Source organism: Setaria italica, chromosome III (genome assembly GCF_000263155.2).
Source record: "Setaria italica strain Yugu1 chromosome III, Setaria_italica_v2.0, whole genome shotgun sequence".
NCBI classification, from domain to species: Eukaryota; Viridiplantae; Streptophyta; class Magnoliopsida; order Poales; family Poaceae; genus Setaria; species Setaria italica.
In genome coordinates, this window is record NC_028452.1 from 9,929,462 (window position 1) to 9,946,845 (window position 17,384).

At 51.4% G+C, this 17,384-nt stretch overlaps 4 protein-coding genes across 4 annotated transcripts; 1 reads left to right on the forward strand and 3 right to left on the reverse strand.

Moving 5' to 3' along the window:
* Window positions 1-1,211: 1,211 nt before the first annotated feature.
* On the forward strand, window positions 1,212-4,994 carry LOC101757260 (protease Do-like 1, chloroplastic). Its single transcript, XM_004961121.4, has 8 exons — window positions 1,212-1,736; window positions 1,837-1,959; window positions 2,744-2,915; window positions 3,428-3,465; window positions 3,558-3,756; window positions 3,961-4,113; window positions 4,467-4,601; window positions 4,681-4,994. Exons 1-8 carry the CDS (start codon window positions 1,300-1,302, stop codon window positions 4,756-4,758), a joined length of 1,335 nt encoding a protein of 444 aa, XP_004961178.1. The 5' UTR covers window positions 1,212-1,299; the 3' UTR covers window positions 4,759-4,994.
* Window positions 4,995-8,180: 3,186 nt separating this feature from the next.
* Window positions 8,181-9,206, reverse strand: LOC101757654. The gene has a single exon (XM_004961122.3). It carries the CDS (start codon window positions 9,124-9,126, stop codon window positions 8,533-8,535), a length of 594 nt encoding a protein of 197 aa, XP_004961179.1. The 5' UTR covers window positions 9,127-9,206; the 3' UTR covers window positions 8,181-8,532.
* Window positions 9,207-12,304: 3,098 nt separating this feature from the next.
* LOC101758059 lies at window positions 12,305-13,605 on the reverse strand. The gene has a single exon (XM_004961123.4). The coding sequence runs from the start codon at window positions 13,234-13,236 to the stop codon at window positions 12,583-12,585; it is 654 nt and encodes a 217-aa protein (XP_004961180.1). The 5' UTR covers window positions 13,237-13,605; the 3' UTR covers window positions 12,305-12,582.
* Window positions 13,606-14,839: 1,234 nt separating this feature from the next.
* Window positions 14,840-15,391, reverse strand: LOC101758495. Its single transcript, XM_004963533.1, has one exon. The coding sequence runs from the start codon at window positions 15,389-15,391 to the stop codon at window positions 14,840-14,842; it is 552 nt and encodes a 183-aa protein (XP_004963590.1).
* Between the last annotated feature and the right edge of the window lie 1,993 nt (window positions 15,392-17,384).

The following is a 17,384-nucleotide window of genomic DNA, read 5'->3' on the forward strand; positions in this document are numbered from 1 at the left end:
ATAGTGGATGGTTGTTCTTGGCATGCTTCTCCATGACTGCATAGCCAAGAGAAGGAACAAATGCGAAGGATGATGGGAGAGTCATGGAGAAGCTGGAAGAGGAACCGGGTTCTGATTACCATATGAGAAAGGCTTGAACGTGATACCCGTTAGGGTTCATGGCTCTGTGTTAAATAGGCTGGGAACAGCTCCCGGCGTGGCTTGTACAAGAGGTGTTTACAAAGAAATTAACAACCAAATCTATCCTATCTACAATGAGCTGGTCGATCATAACAACCTCAACCAGATTACAACACAAGTATCTTTTGTGTGTGTGGGTGGGGGGGGGCGAGAGCAGCAGGAAGAGGTGGTAGGCAGGAGGTGGTGCCAAGATCTAGTGGGTGGGCAGTTAGGGACGGCAGCGGAGGTCACCGGCCGTGGTGCTTGCTGCAGCTTCGAGGTGCGCGCACTCATGTCCCGCGCTAGGTGGCGGATAGGAGGCAGGGGCTCGGAGCTGACGAGGTTGCTGGCACTCGTCTCGCTCGGTGACTCCTCGCTCCACAGGGACGGCCGACCGCCGACCGGCGAATTGGGTGGCCCGAGGGTGGATTTAGGTTACAGGGAGAGGGGGAGGAGGAAGATGAAACTGACATGTAGAGGTCTCACTGCCACGTGTAGTCCACATCATCAAAACCACCAACTAAAATGGTTAAATATGAATGGTTTTGTTAGTTAGATGGTCGAAGATTTATAGTTTTTGATCAAACGCCAGCTATAGTTCCACGGTCAAAAATGAATTTTATAAAAAAAAATCTAAGGAGTATGACTAGATTTGCATTCCTATTCGGTAACAAGAGCTGTGACCCTACACGCAATCACAAAATTCTGAAAAGGACATAACTTGTATTGTGCTGCATTGGTAGCCTTGCAACGTCAGGGGGGGATGGCACAGATTATTCATGAACATTTAAGAGCGGTGAAAATCTAACCGGTCACATAAGTCACATCCTGTAAGTCTGCAGATACATGGGACTCCTATTGTAAGTTAGCAATTTCCTCGTACGGTAACGCAAAGCTTGAGACGTCGAGGAGCATCCACCATCACACACGGGAACTCGGGAAGCCTCGCTCGACCCGAAGCAGCACGAACCCAAACGAAACGCAGACCAAAATTTGGGAAGAGACCAACCAACCAGTAGCAAAGCGCCAAGCAAGCGCCGGGCAGCGACGCAGCGCATCCACTCATCGATTCGTCCAACCCCTTCCACTGCAGGCCGCGGCTGCGCTCGCTCCACTCCCCTCCCGCACAAGCGCGACCAGATGGCCGCCGCCTCCTCCTCCTCCTCTCCCACCGCCTGCTTCCTCTCCCCTCCGTGCCCGCCGCCTCGCCGCCCGCGCCATTTCCTCAAACACCTCGCGTGCGCCGCGGCCACAAAGCCCGCGCCCGCCGCTTCCTCAAACACCTCCTCCTCCCGCTCGCTCGCCCTCCCCTTGCCCGCGCCCACGCCGTGGCCGTGGCCGCCGCGGTGGCTAGGCGAGCTGGTCCCCGCGGAGGCGGCGGGGCGGCTGCTGTCGTCGGCCGCGGGCTCCCTCATCGTCGCGCTCGCCTCCGCGGCGCTGATCCTCGGCGACGCCGGCGCGGCCTCCGCGTTCGTGGTCGCCACGCCGCGGAAGCTGCAGGCGGACGAGCTCGCCACCGTGCGCCTCTTCCAGGAGAACACGCCCTCCGTCGTCTACATCACCAACCTCGCCGTGAGGTATGCCACTCGCGTTCAGTGGCTTCTGTTTGCTGTGTCGATGTCCTGAACTCCTGATGCAAACAAAGGCTGCGGAGATAATTTCTTCGATGTGCTGCAGGCAGGACGCCTTCACGCTCGACGTGCTCGAGGTGCCGCAGGGGTCTGGGTCGGGGTTTGTCTGGGATAAGAGCGGACACATTGTCACCAATTTCCATGTCATCCGTGGCGCCTCGGACCTCAGGTTGGTTCAGACTTCAGAGGACCGGATGCTTTTCTAATACGTTTCTCTAGATCGGTTGGGCTCAGGTCAAAGCGTGTCATTTCTACTAAATGTTAGGGTCGCTGAAGTTCCAATTAAAATATGCTCTTGACTTGCAATAATTTGAAGTGGACGGAGGGGGGAAGGGGTTTTAGACTTTTAGTACTGCAATGTATTATTGCTAAGCTGGGGCAGCGCAATTACTGATTGACAATACTAGCAAACTGCAACAGGGCCCAGTGATGGTTCATTACCAATTTACCTCCCTAGAACTAGAAGACCTGGTCGGAGCATGAGTAGTATGCCCAAAGATCGACAGTTTAGTGTAGCAGAAGCAATGGGACACATATTCGACAGCTTCAATATCTGGTTGTTTAAAGTTATGGAAGGTTACATGCACCCACATTTACAGAAACATTTTGGATATAAAGTACTTAATCTAGAAATTCTTTGCATTTCACTCTCAGGTAATACTTAAAGCTACATGCGTATTTTAAATGCAAAAGATTTAATGCTTCAAGCCAAGAATGGCATAAACTTCTGATTACTGCTAAACCACATTTGTGTGTTAGACTGTTAGTTGGTCATGCTCTGCAGCTTGTGTGCATCACCCTGCTAATGTCAAATAGTCTTGACTTACTTAGATAGTTAGATACACGAATAGAACAAAACATCCATGTTGCTTCTATTTTTTTTAATAGTTTGTAGATGATGATCAATAGATGTATAGTGGCAAAGTGAAGTTACCACTGATAGTTTTATACAGGGTCACACTTGCTGATCAGTCAGTGTATGAAGCACAAGTTGTTGGGTTTGACCAGGACAAGGATGTTGCTGTTTTGCGTATCAAAGCACCAAAGGATAAACTAAGACCTATACCAGTCGGTGTGTCAGCAGACCTACTGGTTGGTCAGAAAGTATATGCCATTGGAAACCCAGTGAGTGCTTAGAACACCTTTCCTTTTTTTGTTGTGTCACTAATAATAACATAATGAGATTATGTGTGCATGATGGTTGATTTGTAGCTTAGAACTAGATTTCCTATCATAAAGCTACTTTTTAGCGTTCTAACTTTTAAGTACTTGCTATTGTATTCCTGATATTTTCTCTTATTTTGACTTTGAAGTCTTGATCCATGCTATAACAATCGCAAAGGCAAACTGCTGTTGCTGCTTCATGATTATATTATTAGGTAGCATTTAAAGGCAATAGCATACTAGATAGAGTTGCAACAAGCAATATAATAATACTAGATAGCGCTGCAACAAACAGTTATGTGATTATACAGATTAAAGTTTGACCAAATTCCTGTATGGAAAGGTATGATCTTTGCTTTGTTAGGAAAATTATTGAACTTCAATTATTAGGGTGAGTTCTTTTGATTATGAGTACATTTGGCTTGTTAGTTATTTACCCGTAATCTTAATATTTATTATTTTCTTGTTTGCAGTTTGGCCTTGACCACACTCTGACAACAGGTGTTATCAGGTGGAACATTGTTTCTTAAGCTGATTCATCTTTGGCTGGTTCATACGGAATGCACTGAGACTCTGTTTTGCTGTTTGTGCTTATTCCTCTAGTGGACTGCGTAGAGAAATCAGTTCAGCTGCCACAGGACGACCTATACAAGATGTGATACAGACTGATGCTGCTATCAACCCTGGTAACAGTGGTGGTCCACTCCTTGATAGTTCTGGAAATTTGATAGGTGTAAACACTGCTATATACTCACCTTCAGGAGCATCATCTGGTGTTGGGTTTTCCATTCCAGTTGATACTGTACGTACATTTTCTTCCCTAATTTCCAACAATCTGTTGCCAATAATATTTCACTCAAGGGGCCTGTGCCCTCCTGTTCCCTCGAAAGAAAAACAGTACTCCACTCAAGTCAGCTCATCAGTTCAGATTTTTCTGTTCTTTCTCATTCTTCCCAGCAGTTAAATCACATATTTTGACAATAATATAAATAAGGCCTGTTTTCAGGTTGGGGGCATTGTGGATCAACTTATAAAGTTTGGTAAGGTGACCAGACCTATTTTGGGAATAAAATTTGCCCCTGATCAATCTGTGGAGCAGCTTGGATTAAGTGGAGTGCTTGTCTTGGATGCTCCTTCAAATGGACCAGCTGGCAAAGCAGTAAGAAGCTTTTTATGTTTCCTGGAATTTAGAAAGCGCTCAACTTGAAAGCAACAGATTTCTTAGACTGGGCATGTTGTAATTATACTTCAGCTCTGCTTGTGTCCTAGGCAGTCTTTCAGTTATTCATGGTCAATGCTCAGTATACAACCATGAGAAAACATTGTAGTTTCCATTGACTTTCATGTGTGTTTGGTTAAAACCAAGGACAACCTAGAAATAAAATGGACAAGAAAAACTATTTGAAAGAAACTTTTCTTTTTCTGCACCTATTGCGTAACATAATGCATTTTGAAACGTGTTTGCAGTGTAGTGCTACTGTTACTAAAAGTTGTACTAATTTTGTTTGCCAGGGTCTGCAATCAACCAAGCGAGATGCCTACGGTCGTCTTATCCTGGGGGATATAATTACTTCTGTGAATGGTACGAAGGTAACAAATGGAAGCGACTTGTACCGGATATTGGATCAGTGTAAAGTTGGGGAAACGGTAAGCTTTGACCTACATTTACAGAAGTAATATGTTACCTTTGATAGCTGCTGAGATACTGGTTTCATGGTGTTCAAAGGTGACGGTGGAAGTCTTGCGTGGTGACCATAAGGAGAAGATCCCTGTGATCCTTGAACCAAAGCCTGATGAATCATAGGAGAAACCAGGTTCTTCGTACTCATTTCCTCACTTAGGTGCAGAGACACAAATATACAAGGCGTTAGCATTTCGCCTACCACGACCCACGGGATCCATTGTACATAATTCATGCTTGTAAATCTAACTATCTCTGGTCTGGTGGAAAAGGTTATCCAAGTTGCCTTGATGCTATCGTGTATCATGCTTGCTTTTTCTTCGGCCTCTTCAATACAGATGTGCCATACATCATACTCATATCTGTCTGTTGTGGAGCATGTATACATCCTACAGTTCTTAGATGGCCTACCCTATTAATACCGTGTTCATTCAGAGGACCGTCTAGAGAAGGGAACTGCAGCTTGATGAGCTTACTGATATCACATATTACCTAAACCTTTTTGACCAAAACATGCGCTGCTTACTTTTGCCGGATCAGTTGGCATCGTTGCAATCTTAGGCGTGACATGGAACACAGCACCGATCAATGTGATAGCTATGCTCTGACGTGCCATAGATTGCAAGGTTACCGTCCTACATATCTAGAGCTCGTCGTGGAATTTGAAAATCCACACAGTTGCAAGGGAAAGAGAGGACTGAAGGGGATGTTTCGTTACACGCGACAATATAGCCATCGGAAAAAGTTTTGGGAAACTAGTTAGTGTTATTGTCACATTTTCTTGCCAAGACTAAGATGTTTGCAATGGAAAGCATCGAAAATAGCGACCGAAAAGGACAAAGAAAGGTCTAAGCAGCAAGCATGTTGGACAAGTCACGCGGTGTAGATCTAGCTTGGTGCGAGTGTGCGACAGGGCAACGTTTTCATGATTTTTATGTCGCTGACGGGTTGCTTGAGAGAACTGAGAAAAATTGTTTTTATAGCCGGATAACTAAAGGCAAAAATGATTTGGATTTCAATTATCTATACAAGTAGACTACAGGATTCATTCCTTTTCTATTTTTTTTTAAAACACACCGTTGGGAAGTTGTTGTCGCCATGACGCCGTTGCTCACCCTTTTGAAGTTGTTGCTTCGTTGTACCGCCTAGTCTGAGTTTTTTCTCCTTTTCGATACAATCGGGCATTATCATGCCTCGTTAAAAGAAACGCTGTCAAGGTGTAAATGTGCATTGGCGCATTGTTTTTTTTTAAAAAAACACACAGATACATTCTTTTTTTCTCGAATATGCAGTAGAGTTGCGCATCATTGTATTTATAGGTAGAAAGTGATTTACAACGACGCTCCCTTGAAAATTAAAACGGAGACATGGTGTATAGCTAAGCCCAAGCTGACTCGACATCTCTACCCTCTTGGCAGCCGATTTTTTCCGCTCCAAAGCCTCTAACAACAAGCAAGGTGGTGATCCGTCCCATTCGCAGCAGCACGGTGGCGTCTGCGTTCCACGAGCCCCTGTAGACCCAGCTTAGGGGGTATTTGGCATAGCTCTAGAGCTGAACTCCAGCAACTCCAGCCAATTTTCCAGCCAAACACCCCAGCTCTAAACTCCATGGAGCTGCCAACTCCATGGAGCTGTAGTGCAAATGGGGTGGAGTTTTGGAGCATCTCTTTTGCAGCTCCAAAACCACCCAATATGAACCTCCTCGTAGAGTTGGTGGGTAATTACCCACCAATGCCACTGATTAAAAAAAATGATTCACTTCTATTTTCTCCCGAGACCCCCTCCCCCCTCCCCGACTCTCCTCCCCGTGCCGCTTGAGGCCTCCTGATGCCGCTCTCCTGCGCCGCCGTCAGCCGCTATCGCTGCCCGCGTCCTGCGCGCGTCGCCGCCTCACCATCCGCGCGAGCCTCCCTGCACCACCGCTAGAGCCGTTGGCCGAGCCACCGCTACCGCCACCGGTTTTCTGCCGTCTCACTGCCTCCTTCCTCAACTGGAGCGAGCCAGCAGCAGCAGCAGATTCCTCTTGGCGAGCCATGCCCGTTTAGCCAGTTCCGTGGTCACCCCGCCGCCGAAGCACCGCCGCCACCGTGAAAACCGGCCGCCGCCCGAGCTCCACCCCGCCTGACCACCTCCGTCCATGCCCTCCGCCGGTGAGCACACTCATAGACTCCCCTCGACCCCGTCTCCCTCTTGTGCCACCCGCCCGAGACACCACCTCACCGGAGCGCCGGCAAGCCGGTTGGCCAAAGCCCCATCGAGAGGAGGAAGAAGGAGCCTGGCTCTTTTGTGATTGGGTCCCTGAGGAAAGTAAAATCCTTTGCTCCGTTCCTTGCTCCCGGCGAGAGGAGGAAGAACAGTGGGCTTCTGTGGTGGAGGGCGAGATCGAACCAAAGGCAAGAATGGCAATCTACTCTCAAACTTCTCTTTTTTGGAGCTGGGGACACCCTCCCAACCAAACACCTCCATTAGACAATTCCAACTTTACCTAGAGCTGACTCCACCTGGAGTTTTGGAGTGGAGCAGTTCCACCCAGAGTTGGAGTCATACCAAACAGACGTGCTACCAGTACTAGCTAGTGTTTAGGATTTCAATCAATGCTGGCCGTTGATCAATTGCATGCGGCATATCATCGAATCAACTAATCAAAGCCTCCACCTTAATCAACTAATCAAGAACCAGCAGCTGTTATCTGAAAGCAGTCGAACCCATCGGTAATAAATCGGTGACGCCAACCGAGTCACGCTGCCAGTGGCCCGGTGCCATCCTTTTCGATCGCGTGCCGGGTCTGCTTCGCATTAACCCCCGGTCTTAGCTAGCCCTCGCCGCCACACTAACCCCGGCTTCCTAATCAAGCCTCCACCTAAATTAATGGCCGAGATACACCATACATCCCAGGCCCCGGGCCGGGGTCGTAGGCCGGAAGGAACCTGCACAGCTGGGCGAGCTAGCCATATAATCAGTCTGTCTCATCAGCGGCTACTGCTTGGTGGAGTAATCCTATATTCCTATAGGGCTAATGGCTGTGGCTTTGTCTTCCGTGAAAGGCGAGTGCAAGCTGAAGTGGTACCAGCAGTGCCTGACCGCTTCGGCGAGTATGGTACTGGTACGGCGTAGTTAAGGCGGACATGGATGGATCATGGCACGCACCAGGTTGTTAGCGCCACTAATCCTAAGAGTAAAGTTCGGGAAATGAACGAGGGTTGGTGCAGTGCAGGCGATGGAAAACGACGCCACCACTTTTATTTTTCCTTGCCTTTGTATGCTCGACACCAACTGAATCTGAAGCGTCCTCGGGAGAAAGGTGTACGTACTTCCATTTGAAGGAAGACGCAGCATTCCCAGCTGGCTCTGGTTCTGTGGTTCAGATCTGCTACCTGATGCCATGCACCAGGCTCCAGGCAACATTAGGACAATGATCAGGTAGGTGGCAGCTTACACAAAAGCACAGGTCATGGGTACTTGGGTAGAACATCGCCAGCAAAGTAGAATAAAAAAACGAACTAGAAATTCTCACATCTGCTTTTTCTGTAGCGTGAACAGTCTCATCAAGTCATAATAGATTAATAGATCACGCTGCATAATCCAAAATACCTCTGTTCTACAAGCAAGACAGCAAAAGAAAAGGAAAAAAGAAAATCAAAAAAATCTAATCTCGAATGCTAAATGAAATGGAGTGTGCACAAACTAACACACTGCACCTGTGGCCTGCTACAAGCTCTGTTACACCGTACGTGATCATAAACCGATGATTACCAACAAACAAACCAGCAAGAGTTACCGATCAATCAGAGAGCAAAGTATATCACACCGAACTGACCAACTTAGTAGCTGTACGTATTTGTTACGTATATGCAGGTAGGATAGAACCACACCGGGAGCACGCGCACGTACGCTACGTCAGAACGGGTGGTAGCTCCGGCGGAACACGGCGGTGTTGGCGAACAGCCCGACGAGGTCCTGCTTGTACGGCAGGAACGACCTCCGGCGCGCGCCGCCATTGCCGCCGCCCTTCGCGTAGTGGCTCCAGGCGTGGCCGCCGAGAGCGGCAGCGACGCCACCGTCGCCGCCGCCGGTCCTCCCCTTACGGCCGGAGGCGCTGGTGCTCAAGAACACGAACTTCTCCTTGCCGTCGCTCTGGCTCCGCCCGACGAGCCGCGGCCGCCACCGGAGGACCGACCCCGTGGAGCCGCTCTTCTTGCACCGCGCCGGGGACGCCGCCGCCGCCGCCCACCCGGGGGACCACGGGCAGTACATCTCCGCCGGCACCGAGTCGAGGTCGCCGTCCTCCGCCGGCGTCGGTTCCCTGTCCACCAGCAGAAGCCGCCCTAACGGCACCCGCGCGGTGGCTGTCACCGGCTCCGGCGCAGGCCGAGGCGGGGACCTCGGCCGGCCGAAGACTGGGTACAGTGGGCCCATGCGACCGCCGCCGCCGCCGCCTGCTGCCAGAAGAGGCGGCGGGACGGCGGCGAAGGTGAAGTCATCACCGTCCATGGTCTCTCGCGCTCCTGCTACTGCTGCTCGCGTTCGGTCTCCGTGCCCGGACTCCGGCAACTGCGGCGTCCCATGGCTGCCTGGCTGGGTAACTCCACTGCACCATGGGCTTTGCTTTTATACGCGGCGATGGCGCATGCGTCAAGCCACTGAAACCTTTTGCTAGCTGATGATGGAATAATCCTGATCGCTGATCGCAGCATCGGGCATCTTTGGATGGACGTGCGTGGTGACGCGCTTTGGTTGGCCGAAGGCCAGGTACGAGTGCACGATCGAATCGGCACCATCGACATCGTCGGGGTTGGATCAGGTTTTCAAGTGAGATGTCGACGTGGCCGAGGTTGTAGTGGCAGTGGGATGGTGGTGGTGATGATAGATAGCGCGTGGGCGGCAAATGGCCGCGCCGCAGCCCACCTGCAGAACGCGCGCCTATGCATTTTCACCTTTGTTTCTCTTCGTGGAGGGTAGAGAAAAGCTAAGTATATTTTTGCACACTGCTGCCATTCAAAAATTTCGGGGTTACTTTTTTACCGGATTTTTCAATTATTAGTTCTCACGGAATAACAAGTTTTGATGCTCGCAGCATGCATTTGTCTCCTCTCTCCTTTGTCTGAGAGGATCATGACATCCGTTTCCTAATTATTTTTCTACTTTGCATGTACAAGAAATATAAGGTCCATTTCCTGACTACTACTTTAAAAAAAAACTCATTACTACTACTGTTGGGCCTCCAAATCGCAGGCATCCGTACAATCCAGCCCGAGGCTTACAGCCAAGCCCACTCTGTTGCCTCAAACTCCTTGGGCTCGTGGGCGGTTGCTGCCGTCGAAACTCTTCACGAAGCCACGTAAGACGTGGGTGGTGCTTTTCACCAATCCTGAAAAGCTGAAACGGCTGATTTGTTGTGAGAGAAAAATACTGTTTGGTGACTCATAAACCGGCTGAATAAGCTGAAGCGAACAGGCGAGTTACCTATCTGGCGGAAGCCCATACCTTAGTGGCTTCCGGTGTTTGAGATCCCTATACACAATTTGAACCGTCAGATGCTAATCAATCTCCTGCAACCCTAACACAGCAATCCAGCCACCGCCGGCCCTAGGGCCTCCCCCACGCTCGCCGCCGGCCCTGGCGCTGCCCTCCCCGCCGCAAGCTCTCGACCTCATCGCTGCCTGCCCCGGCTTCCCCACGCGCGCCGCCGGTCTGGCCGCTACCGACCTCGCATGCCTCTCCGCCGCCGGCCCTCGCGCGTGGAGCCCAGCCGCCGCTTCCTGCCCGCCGTCGTCCCCGCACATGGGGCTCTGCCACAGGCTCTGCGTGCGCCGCCACCCCTAACGATGCTGGAGAAGATGATTTTTTTTCCCCGAAATGTTGATCTTTGTTTTCAAAATTGTTGAATCCATTCTACCGAGATGTTGAAATAGACAATAAAAAGTATTGAATGTTGTACTTCTTGCAGAAATGTTGATTTAGATTTTTGAAAATGTTGAATCTACTATTTTTTTTATGTTGGTTTAGTTTTTAAAAAATGTTGAACTTATTTTGTTAAAATGTCGATTTAAGCTTCTATGCTAGTTGGGCCTAATGGGCTTTAAAGTGACCAGCTTTAACCAGCTTGCAGAAGCCTATAGGAGCGTGCACGAATCAGATGTACTGCAGGGGTGCAAATTTTCTGTTGCTTCCACTGTTGCCTTTTGTGTGCATCGCAAAGGAGGCTAACCTTACCTGTGAGCTTCTGAAAACCCAGCAACTTGAAAGCCCAATACACACGCAGGAATGCCCTTGAGGTCTTTGTGACGCTAGCTGATTGATTTCGCTGGTTTGGGTAGAACATGAGGTTACTTAGTTGCTTGAGTACTATCTTTATTATTTTTTTATTAATATTTGATACGTTCCTAAGTATTATAAGAAATAGCATTTATATAAGTTTTATACTTAAGTGAAAATATTTCTTTGATTCTGTCGTATTTTTAGATTTTTTTCAGATTTTAAATCCGCTTTATGGGTTTCGTTCCAAGGCCTCCAATTTGTAGGTACGGCTGCCATGGTGGGTATCACAAAAGAGTGCACGTTGATGTGTGATGGATAAAGGAGGCACTCGTGTCTCCGTGGAAGATCAAAATGAAAGCATGCACGAATATGATCTTGCTCACCAGAACAACTATTATTCTTCTTCTCTAGAAAATGCATAGACTGACAATGAATCTGTTGGCTTCTCTTAAAAAAAACAGAACTATTATTCTGATTTCCGAGCAGCATGATCCAGGAGTGTGCACGCTCGGTCATACGCGCAGGAGAGGGACTTTCTGCTGCATCCGCTGCAGCTTTTGTCGTGCCCTGCCTAGGAGGTTGACCTGATCCGTGAGTTGCTAAGCATGGTGCCGATCCCACGGATTACTTAAATCATCCAGATCGAGCACCGAGATCCGCATGTTCACTTTAAGCCTTATGAACCGCCAATTGTGTGATTCTGTTGCTGCTGGGCACAGGTTTGTTAAGGGATCGTTCGGTTACCCGGGAATGAGTTCCTGGAACGATTCCTGCTTGGAATGCTTCACTAATTTGTATAACCTTGATAAGCTGGATTAAGCTGGATTGGTTCCTAGGTCCAATCGTAACTAACCGAACGGACCCTAGGGAAAATCGGCTAGTGGGAATATTCCTGGCACTGATGGGGATGGCATTGCTCCTGCGGAAGCAGCTAGCAAACACCACAGGGGGTAAATCACAAGATGAGGAAAAGATCGCTGCTGGCAAAGGGTAAGCAGAGGAGGATGAAAGATGCAAACAAAGAAGCAAATGACCAAGAACTTGGCAGCCGCAAAAAAAAACAGAGAGAGAGAGAGAGAGAGAGAGAGAGAGAGAGAGAGAGAGAGAGAGAGAGAGAGAGAGAGAGAGGGGTAAACTCCCAGTGAAGAGTAGCAACTCCAACTCCAACTCCAAGTGATAACGAGGAACCGTTGAAAGGCCTAGACGGGGCATGAATGAAAGATAGCAAAGTCCATGGAATTGAAGTTTCTTTTGGTTGGAACACTTTGCTCTTTAGTACTATGCTTCGGATTTGTTTTCGGCCTAGTGCTGTTTATTACTCCGAACTTCTGAAGTCTGAAGCATAGTACTAGAGAGATATTTTCGTAGGTTTTCAGACATATTTCTGTCATTAATTTGCAGAGAGGATGTGTTGAAAACTTCAAATATTTGTCTTTTGCTCAGTGCTTTCCTGAAGAATCGGTTTGTATCCAGCTAACCAGATACGATTGACAACAATTCTAATACAAACCTCAGGTACACTCATGTAGTTCTAATAATTACTCCATCCGTTTCAAATTATAGCTCGTTTTATAAATTTTGCTGCTAGACACACATTATATCTTGAGACAGAGTAGTAAAATTAACTTAAGCTAAGCACTAATCAATACGCACGTTATAGTCACAGCTGTAAAACAACATGACATTGCGTCAGAACGGGAGGTAGCTCCGCCGAAACGCGCCGGCGTTGGCAAAGAACCCGACAAGATCCTGCTTGCACGGTAGGAACGTCGACTTCCTGCCGGCGTTGCGCTCGGACTCGGAGCTCGCGTCCATGAACACGAACTTCTCCTTGCCGTCGCTGTGGCTCCGCCTGACGACCCGCTGCCGCCACCGGAGGACCGAACCCGTGGAGCCGCTCTTCCGGCAGCGCGCCGGCGACGACGGCGACTGAGATCCCGGCGCTGGAGAGGCCCCGGGAGACCACAGGCAGTACGTCTCCGCCGGCACCCCGTCGAGCCCGCCGTCGTCGTCCTCGGACTGCCCTGATGACGGCGCGCCCCGCTCCTCCAGGAGGAGCTGCCCCAGCGGCACCAGCGCGGTGGCCGTGCCCGGATCCTCCGCCTCCCGCAGCGGCGGCGACCGCGGGCGGCCGAAGACGGGGTACACGGGGCCGACGCGGCCGTCGGGGAACGCGCCACCGGCAGGCAGACGCGCGACGGCAGCGAAGGTGAAGCCCTCCACCTCGTGCTCCTCGTCGTGGGAGGAGGAAGCACTGGTGGTGGTCGCCGTTGCTGCAACCGGGTGTTCCAGAAGGCCGCGCGCAACGGCGGCCACGCCTCGGCGGTGGTCACTGTCGGGCATGGCAAGCCACTTGGTCGGGGTGTGGAGTCCGTCTGGCACGAGCTGGCCGGAGCGCGGAAAATAAAGGACGGGCGGAAGGGGCAGATGCGAGCGCGGCGGGCCAGGGGCGGCTTGCGCGTCGCACCACGCAGGCCGCGTTTCCTACCGGCAGGTGGGGGGCCATTCTGAACTCCGGCCCGCCTGTCAGTGAGCGGCGTAGGATGGAGTGGCCGGTCGGTGAGCGGGCCGGGCGGGCGCCGGTGACACGTGGCGGGCGTTGGGAGGACTGGAGGAGGAGGCGAAGGCTGGCGATGGAATGGAAGGGAATAGAATGCAAAGCTTTGGAAGTTAGGAATGGAATGCAAGCTGGACGGCAGCAAGGATCCCAGTGGAGTGCAGTCGGAATGGATTGGAAAGGATCCGACCCATGTGCTCCTCTTATCGCTTCTGCACTGTTCCTCGTAGGCTTTTTGCACACTTGCGGTTGCGGGCATCGTTTACCTACCGCCGGGATCGACGGGGCCTGCTTGTGCTTACTGCTGAGGTTGTTGGAGAAGCAGGAGGTGGAGTCACTGGATAGTAGCAGAACTGGATTGCTTTTGTTAAATGTAATTTTGCTTTGTCAATTCGTGTGCGCGTGCCTGTCAGTCTGTGCGTGTTCTCTTCCTAACAGTGATGGTAAATATCACTACAGCTGCGATGCACTGATGCGTGCTTATGAGTTATGATGTTTTGAGTTGTGTGGCTTATGGCGTGTCCTTGACGCCATGTTGCCCGGGTAATATGCTTCGTTTTCAGTAAAGTATGCTTTGCTAACGTTGCACGGTGGCATGGCGCCCTCTTTGCACGTGTGCGGCTGGGGATTAGTAACATTTTACTAAGACCATAGGCCAGGTTTGCTTGTTCCGTAAGATCTTACACATGAGTGGAAGAAGAGGAACAAGCTATTTGGTTGACCTAGAATCCTACTAGATGAGTAGATGGCCTATCCTCATCTTTATGCTAATGGGCCCAAATCGTGGTGTGTCTCATGCCTTGGGCCGATGCTCATATCTCGTCGTATGTGGGCCCAAAAGGCTGTTCTCTGCACTTGCACTACAGTGCAATTAGTAACAAAATCATCATGTTCCCCCGACGTACTTGTATTTTACTAGGAAATTACCGATATGGTAAGTAAAAATGAAAGCGAAAGGTAAGTAGGTAGACAAAGCCCCTCTCATCTGAACATGCCACCGGCAAAAGAACCGAGTCATCATACACAGAATCCTTTTTGTTTTCTTCCGCACGGAACAAGCGGCACCTCACATCGTGATCCGTGCAAGCAAAAGGCCCATCCATCCAATCCCCCCAACAGGCAGGCCGTGTGCACCTCTTCAACGAAAGAACTACCAAACCCAAAGGGCCGGGCCCAAACTAAGCGCCAAACGTGCCGTGCACCCGACAAGGCGCGACCTGAATCTACCCCGATCCTAAAAGAAAGAAAAAATTTCAAACCAGAGCAGCCACGTGCCCTCGGCTCACCAATCATGCAGCAGCGCCGCACGTTTGACGCGCAGTACGTCCGACGAGGACCTGTCTCCCCTCCCACCGCCGCGCGCGGCCGCCGGCACTCGCGCAGGCGCCCTCACGGCGTCTTCCCCGAGGAGGACACGCGGCCGAAACCCCAGTGCCCCACCCGGTACATCTCGTCCAGCCACGCCAGCTCCGCTTCGGCTTGGCCCGGCGCCGGCGCTGGCGTGCTCGTCGCGCTGGGGGCGTCCGCCGTCGTCCTGTCCGCGCCGGGCGGAGGCGTCTCCACCTTGGCGCCCTTGTCGCGGTCGCACGCCGCGGTCGTGATCGTCGCCGCCGCCGCCGCGGAGGCCGCGACGTCGCGGACGCGCTTCTTGTGCAGGATGAAGCGCCGCCGCCTCCTGAGCCGGCCGACGCAGCGGCGGCCCACGACGAGCGGCGCCTTGACGAGCGCCAGCGCCAGCAGGCTGACGACCGCGCACGGGCAGCAGCCCAGCGCGACGCAGTCCGCGATCGCCACCGCCGCGCACGACCGGCACCTCCACCCCGCGCACCCGGCCGCCGCCGCCGTCGTGGTCGGCGGCTCCTCGTCGAACCAGCGCCCGCGCCTCGGGGGCACCGCCACCGCCGCCGTCGCCTCGCGCTGCTGCTCCTTCCCCCTGCTCATCGTACAGCAACAGCAGCAAAAAGGGCGCTCAGGGGCACACGCAGCGAGCTCGGGAAGCGAACCGGAGACCGGTGGTTAGCCGTAGCCCGCCCGCCCCCGGCGAATGATCGCGACACGACACGGCGAGCGTTTTGTAGGTGGGTTTCTGATTACGAGCCGCCGCGCCCGCGCGCGGCGCGTGCACTGCGCCCCGCAGGCCGCCGCGCAGCTGCAGACCGGGCCGGCCGGTAAAACTTTATGGACTTTTACCGACTCCCAGTAAAGATCTCAAGACAGCCCGCGCACACAGTCAGACTAGCCTCGCACGCCACAAACACGAAACAGTAGCCTGATGAACGCCAAGCCAGAGTGACAAGCAGGAGACTCGTACGTCACATTTCGCCGCAACAGAACAAGCAAAACCAACCAAAGACGCGAGACCGACCGAATTTACTCCCCTCTCGTCGCCGGCCGGACGGTGACTGTGAGTTGAGGTAGCATGAGCTGGATCACTCTACTCTACAGGATGGCGCATACACGGAACGGTGATGGCTGCGGCCGGGGGGAGGACAGGTAGCTACAGTGCTCGAAAACTGCAAGCTCTGGTGCTTTCGCTCTCACGTTTTTTGGGGTGTGGGGGGAGACGCAGGGGGGCGCCCCGTGAGTTAAAGGCCGTGCAGGGCGCCATTTCGGGGTGGTAAAAGCAGGCCGGCATTTTAATCCGTCTACTGTGCGGGGCGCGGCCAGCGCGGCAGTACAAATGGAAACTGTAGCAGCCAGCGCGTCGCGATCTCATGTCTGATTCGTTGCAGGGGGTGGTTTTGCTCTGCTCGCAGTGTAAGCTGTAACCTCTCACATGCTGTGCATGGAGGACGCCCGTGAGAGATCGGTGTGTGGCTTGGCTTCTGGCTTGGGGGCAAGAGCGAGTTCAGACTTCAGACGACTTCAGAGACTGAGAGTGGCCGTGGCTGAACCACTGAAGTCTGGCTAGTGGCTGCTAGCTACTGCTACTCTGCTGCATCTTGAGCGGCAGGTTTAAGACAAGGCTTTGCTTTAGGGGTGACGAATACGTTGATCAGAAGACGACAAGTGTAACCGATGACCATGCAGTAGCAGCGTGTCATTAATTACCAAGGCATAGTGACAGGCAAGACGGCTGACTAGAAAAAAAACAAAGAAAAATGGATGTGGGGGAAGAAGCGGAGGAGAAGATGCGTCAGTGCATGTGGAGAACGTGTCGGAATCTCATGGCAATGTTCTCTGTCTGCTACGAGCTGTCAGGTACGTGCGTGCATGGGTACTGTTCTTCCTGTTCCTGCAGCTTGCACACTGGCCACGCTAGCTTGGATTTTGGCTAGCATCTAGCCAGCGAGAAGAACTGCCATCAGATGTATCTAGTGCTCAGCTCGACTGTCTTAGTTCTGAAGAAGAAATAAGTAGGAACATGAAGCTGGACTGACAGAAAATGTGCTTGATTAGCAACCACCAGCAGATGTTCTCCACAGAAAATGTGCTTGATTAGCAGAAGGCCAGCCTAGCTGGTGAATCCTAGCTAAGCAGTCTGCCAAAGGCACCCAATGGCGGATGGCCAATGTTCACCCAAACCTCTCTGATGGATAAAAAAGAAAAGGCCGCACGACACATTGCACGAACGATGCTATGCGCCCGCCGTGATCCAATTGACGTGAGCCGATATCTACTACTGTAGTCTACATCAGCAGCAGTAGATACAGCACCAGACACCAGTCCATACCGACCACGTGTTCTCAGTCCGCCAGCTGGATGCAGCTACGCAATCAATTGAAAAGGTGAAAAAAAAATTACGCGACCAATTTAATCGTGTAAGTTATTCAAACATAAAGAGCAAACACAGCAGCGAGAAGATTAAAGACCAAGTAGCTATGTGGATTGCAGCGGGAGCTAAGCATTTAGCGGCTTTCGTTTTAGCAATGTGAATTTTGTAGTTGCATGTATAGTATACCAGTGGAGTTCCATGCATATTTAAGCAGCAATG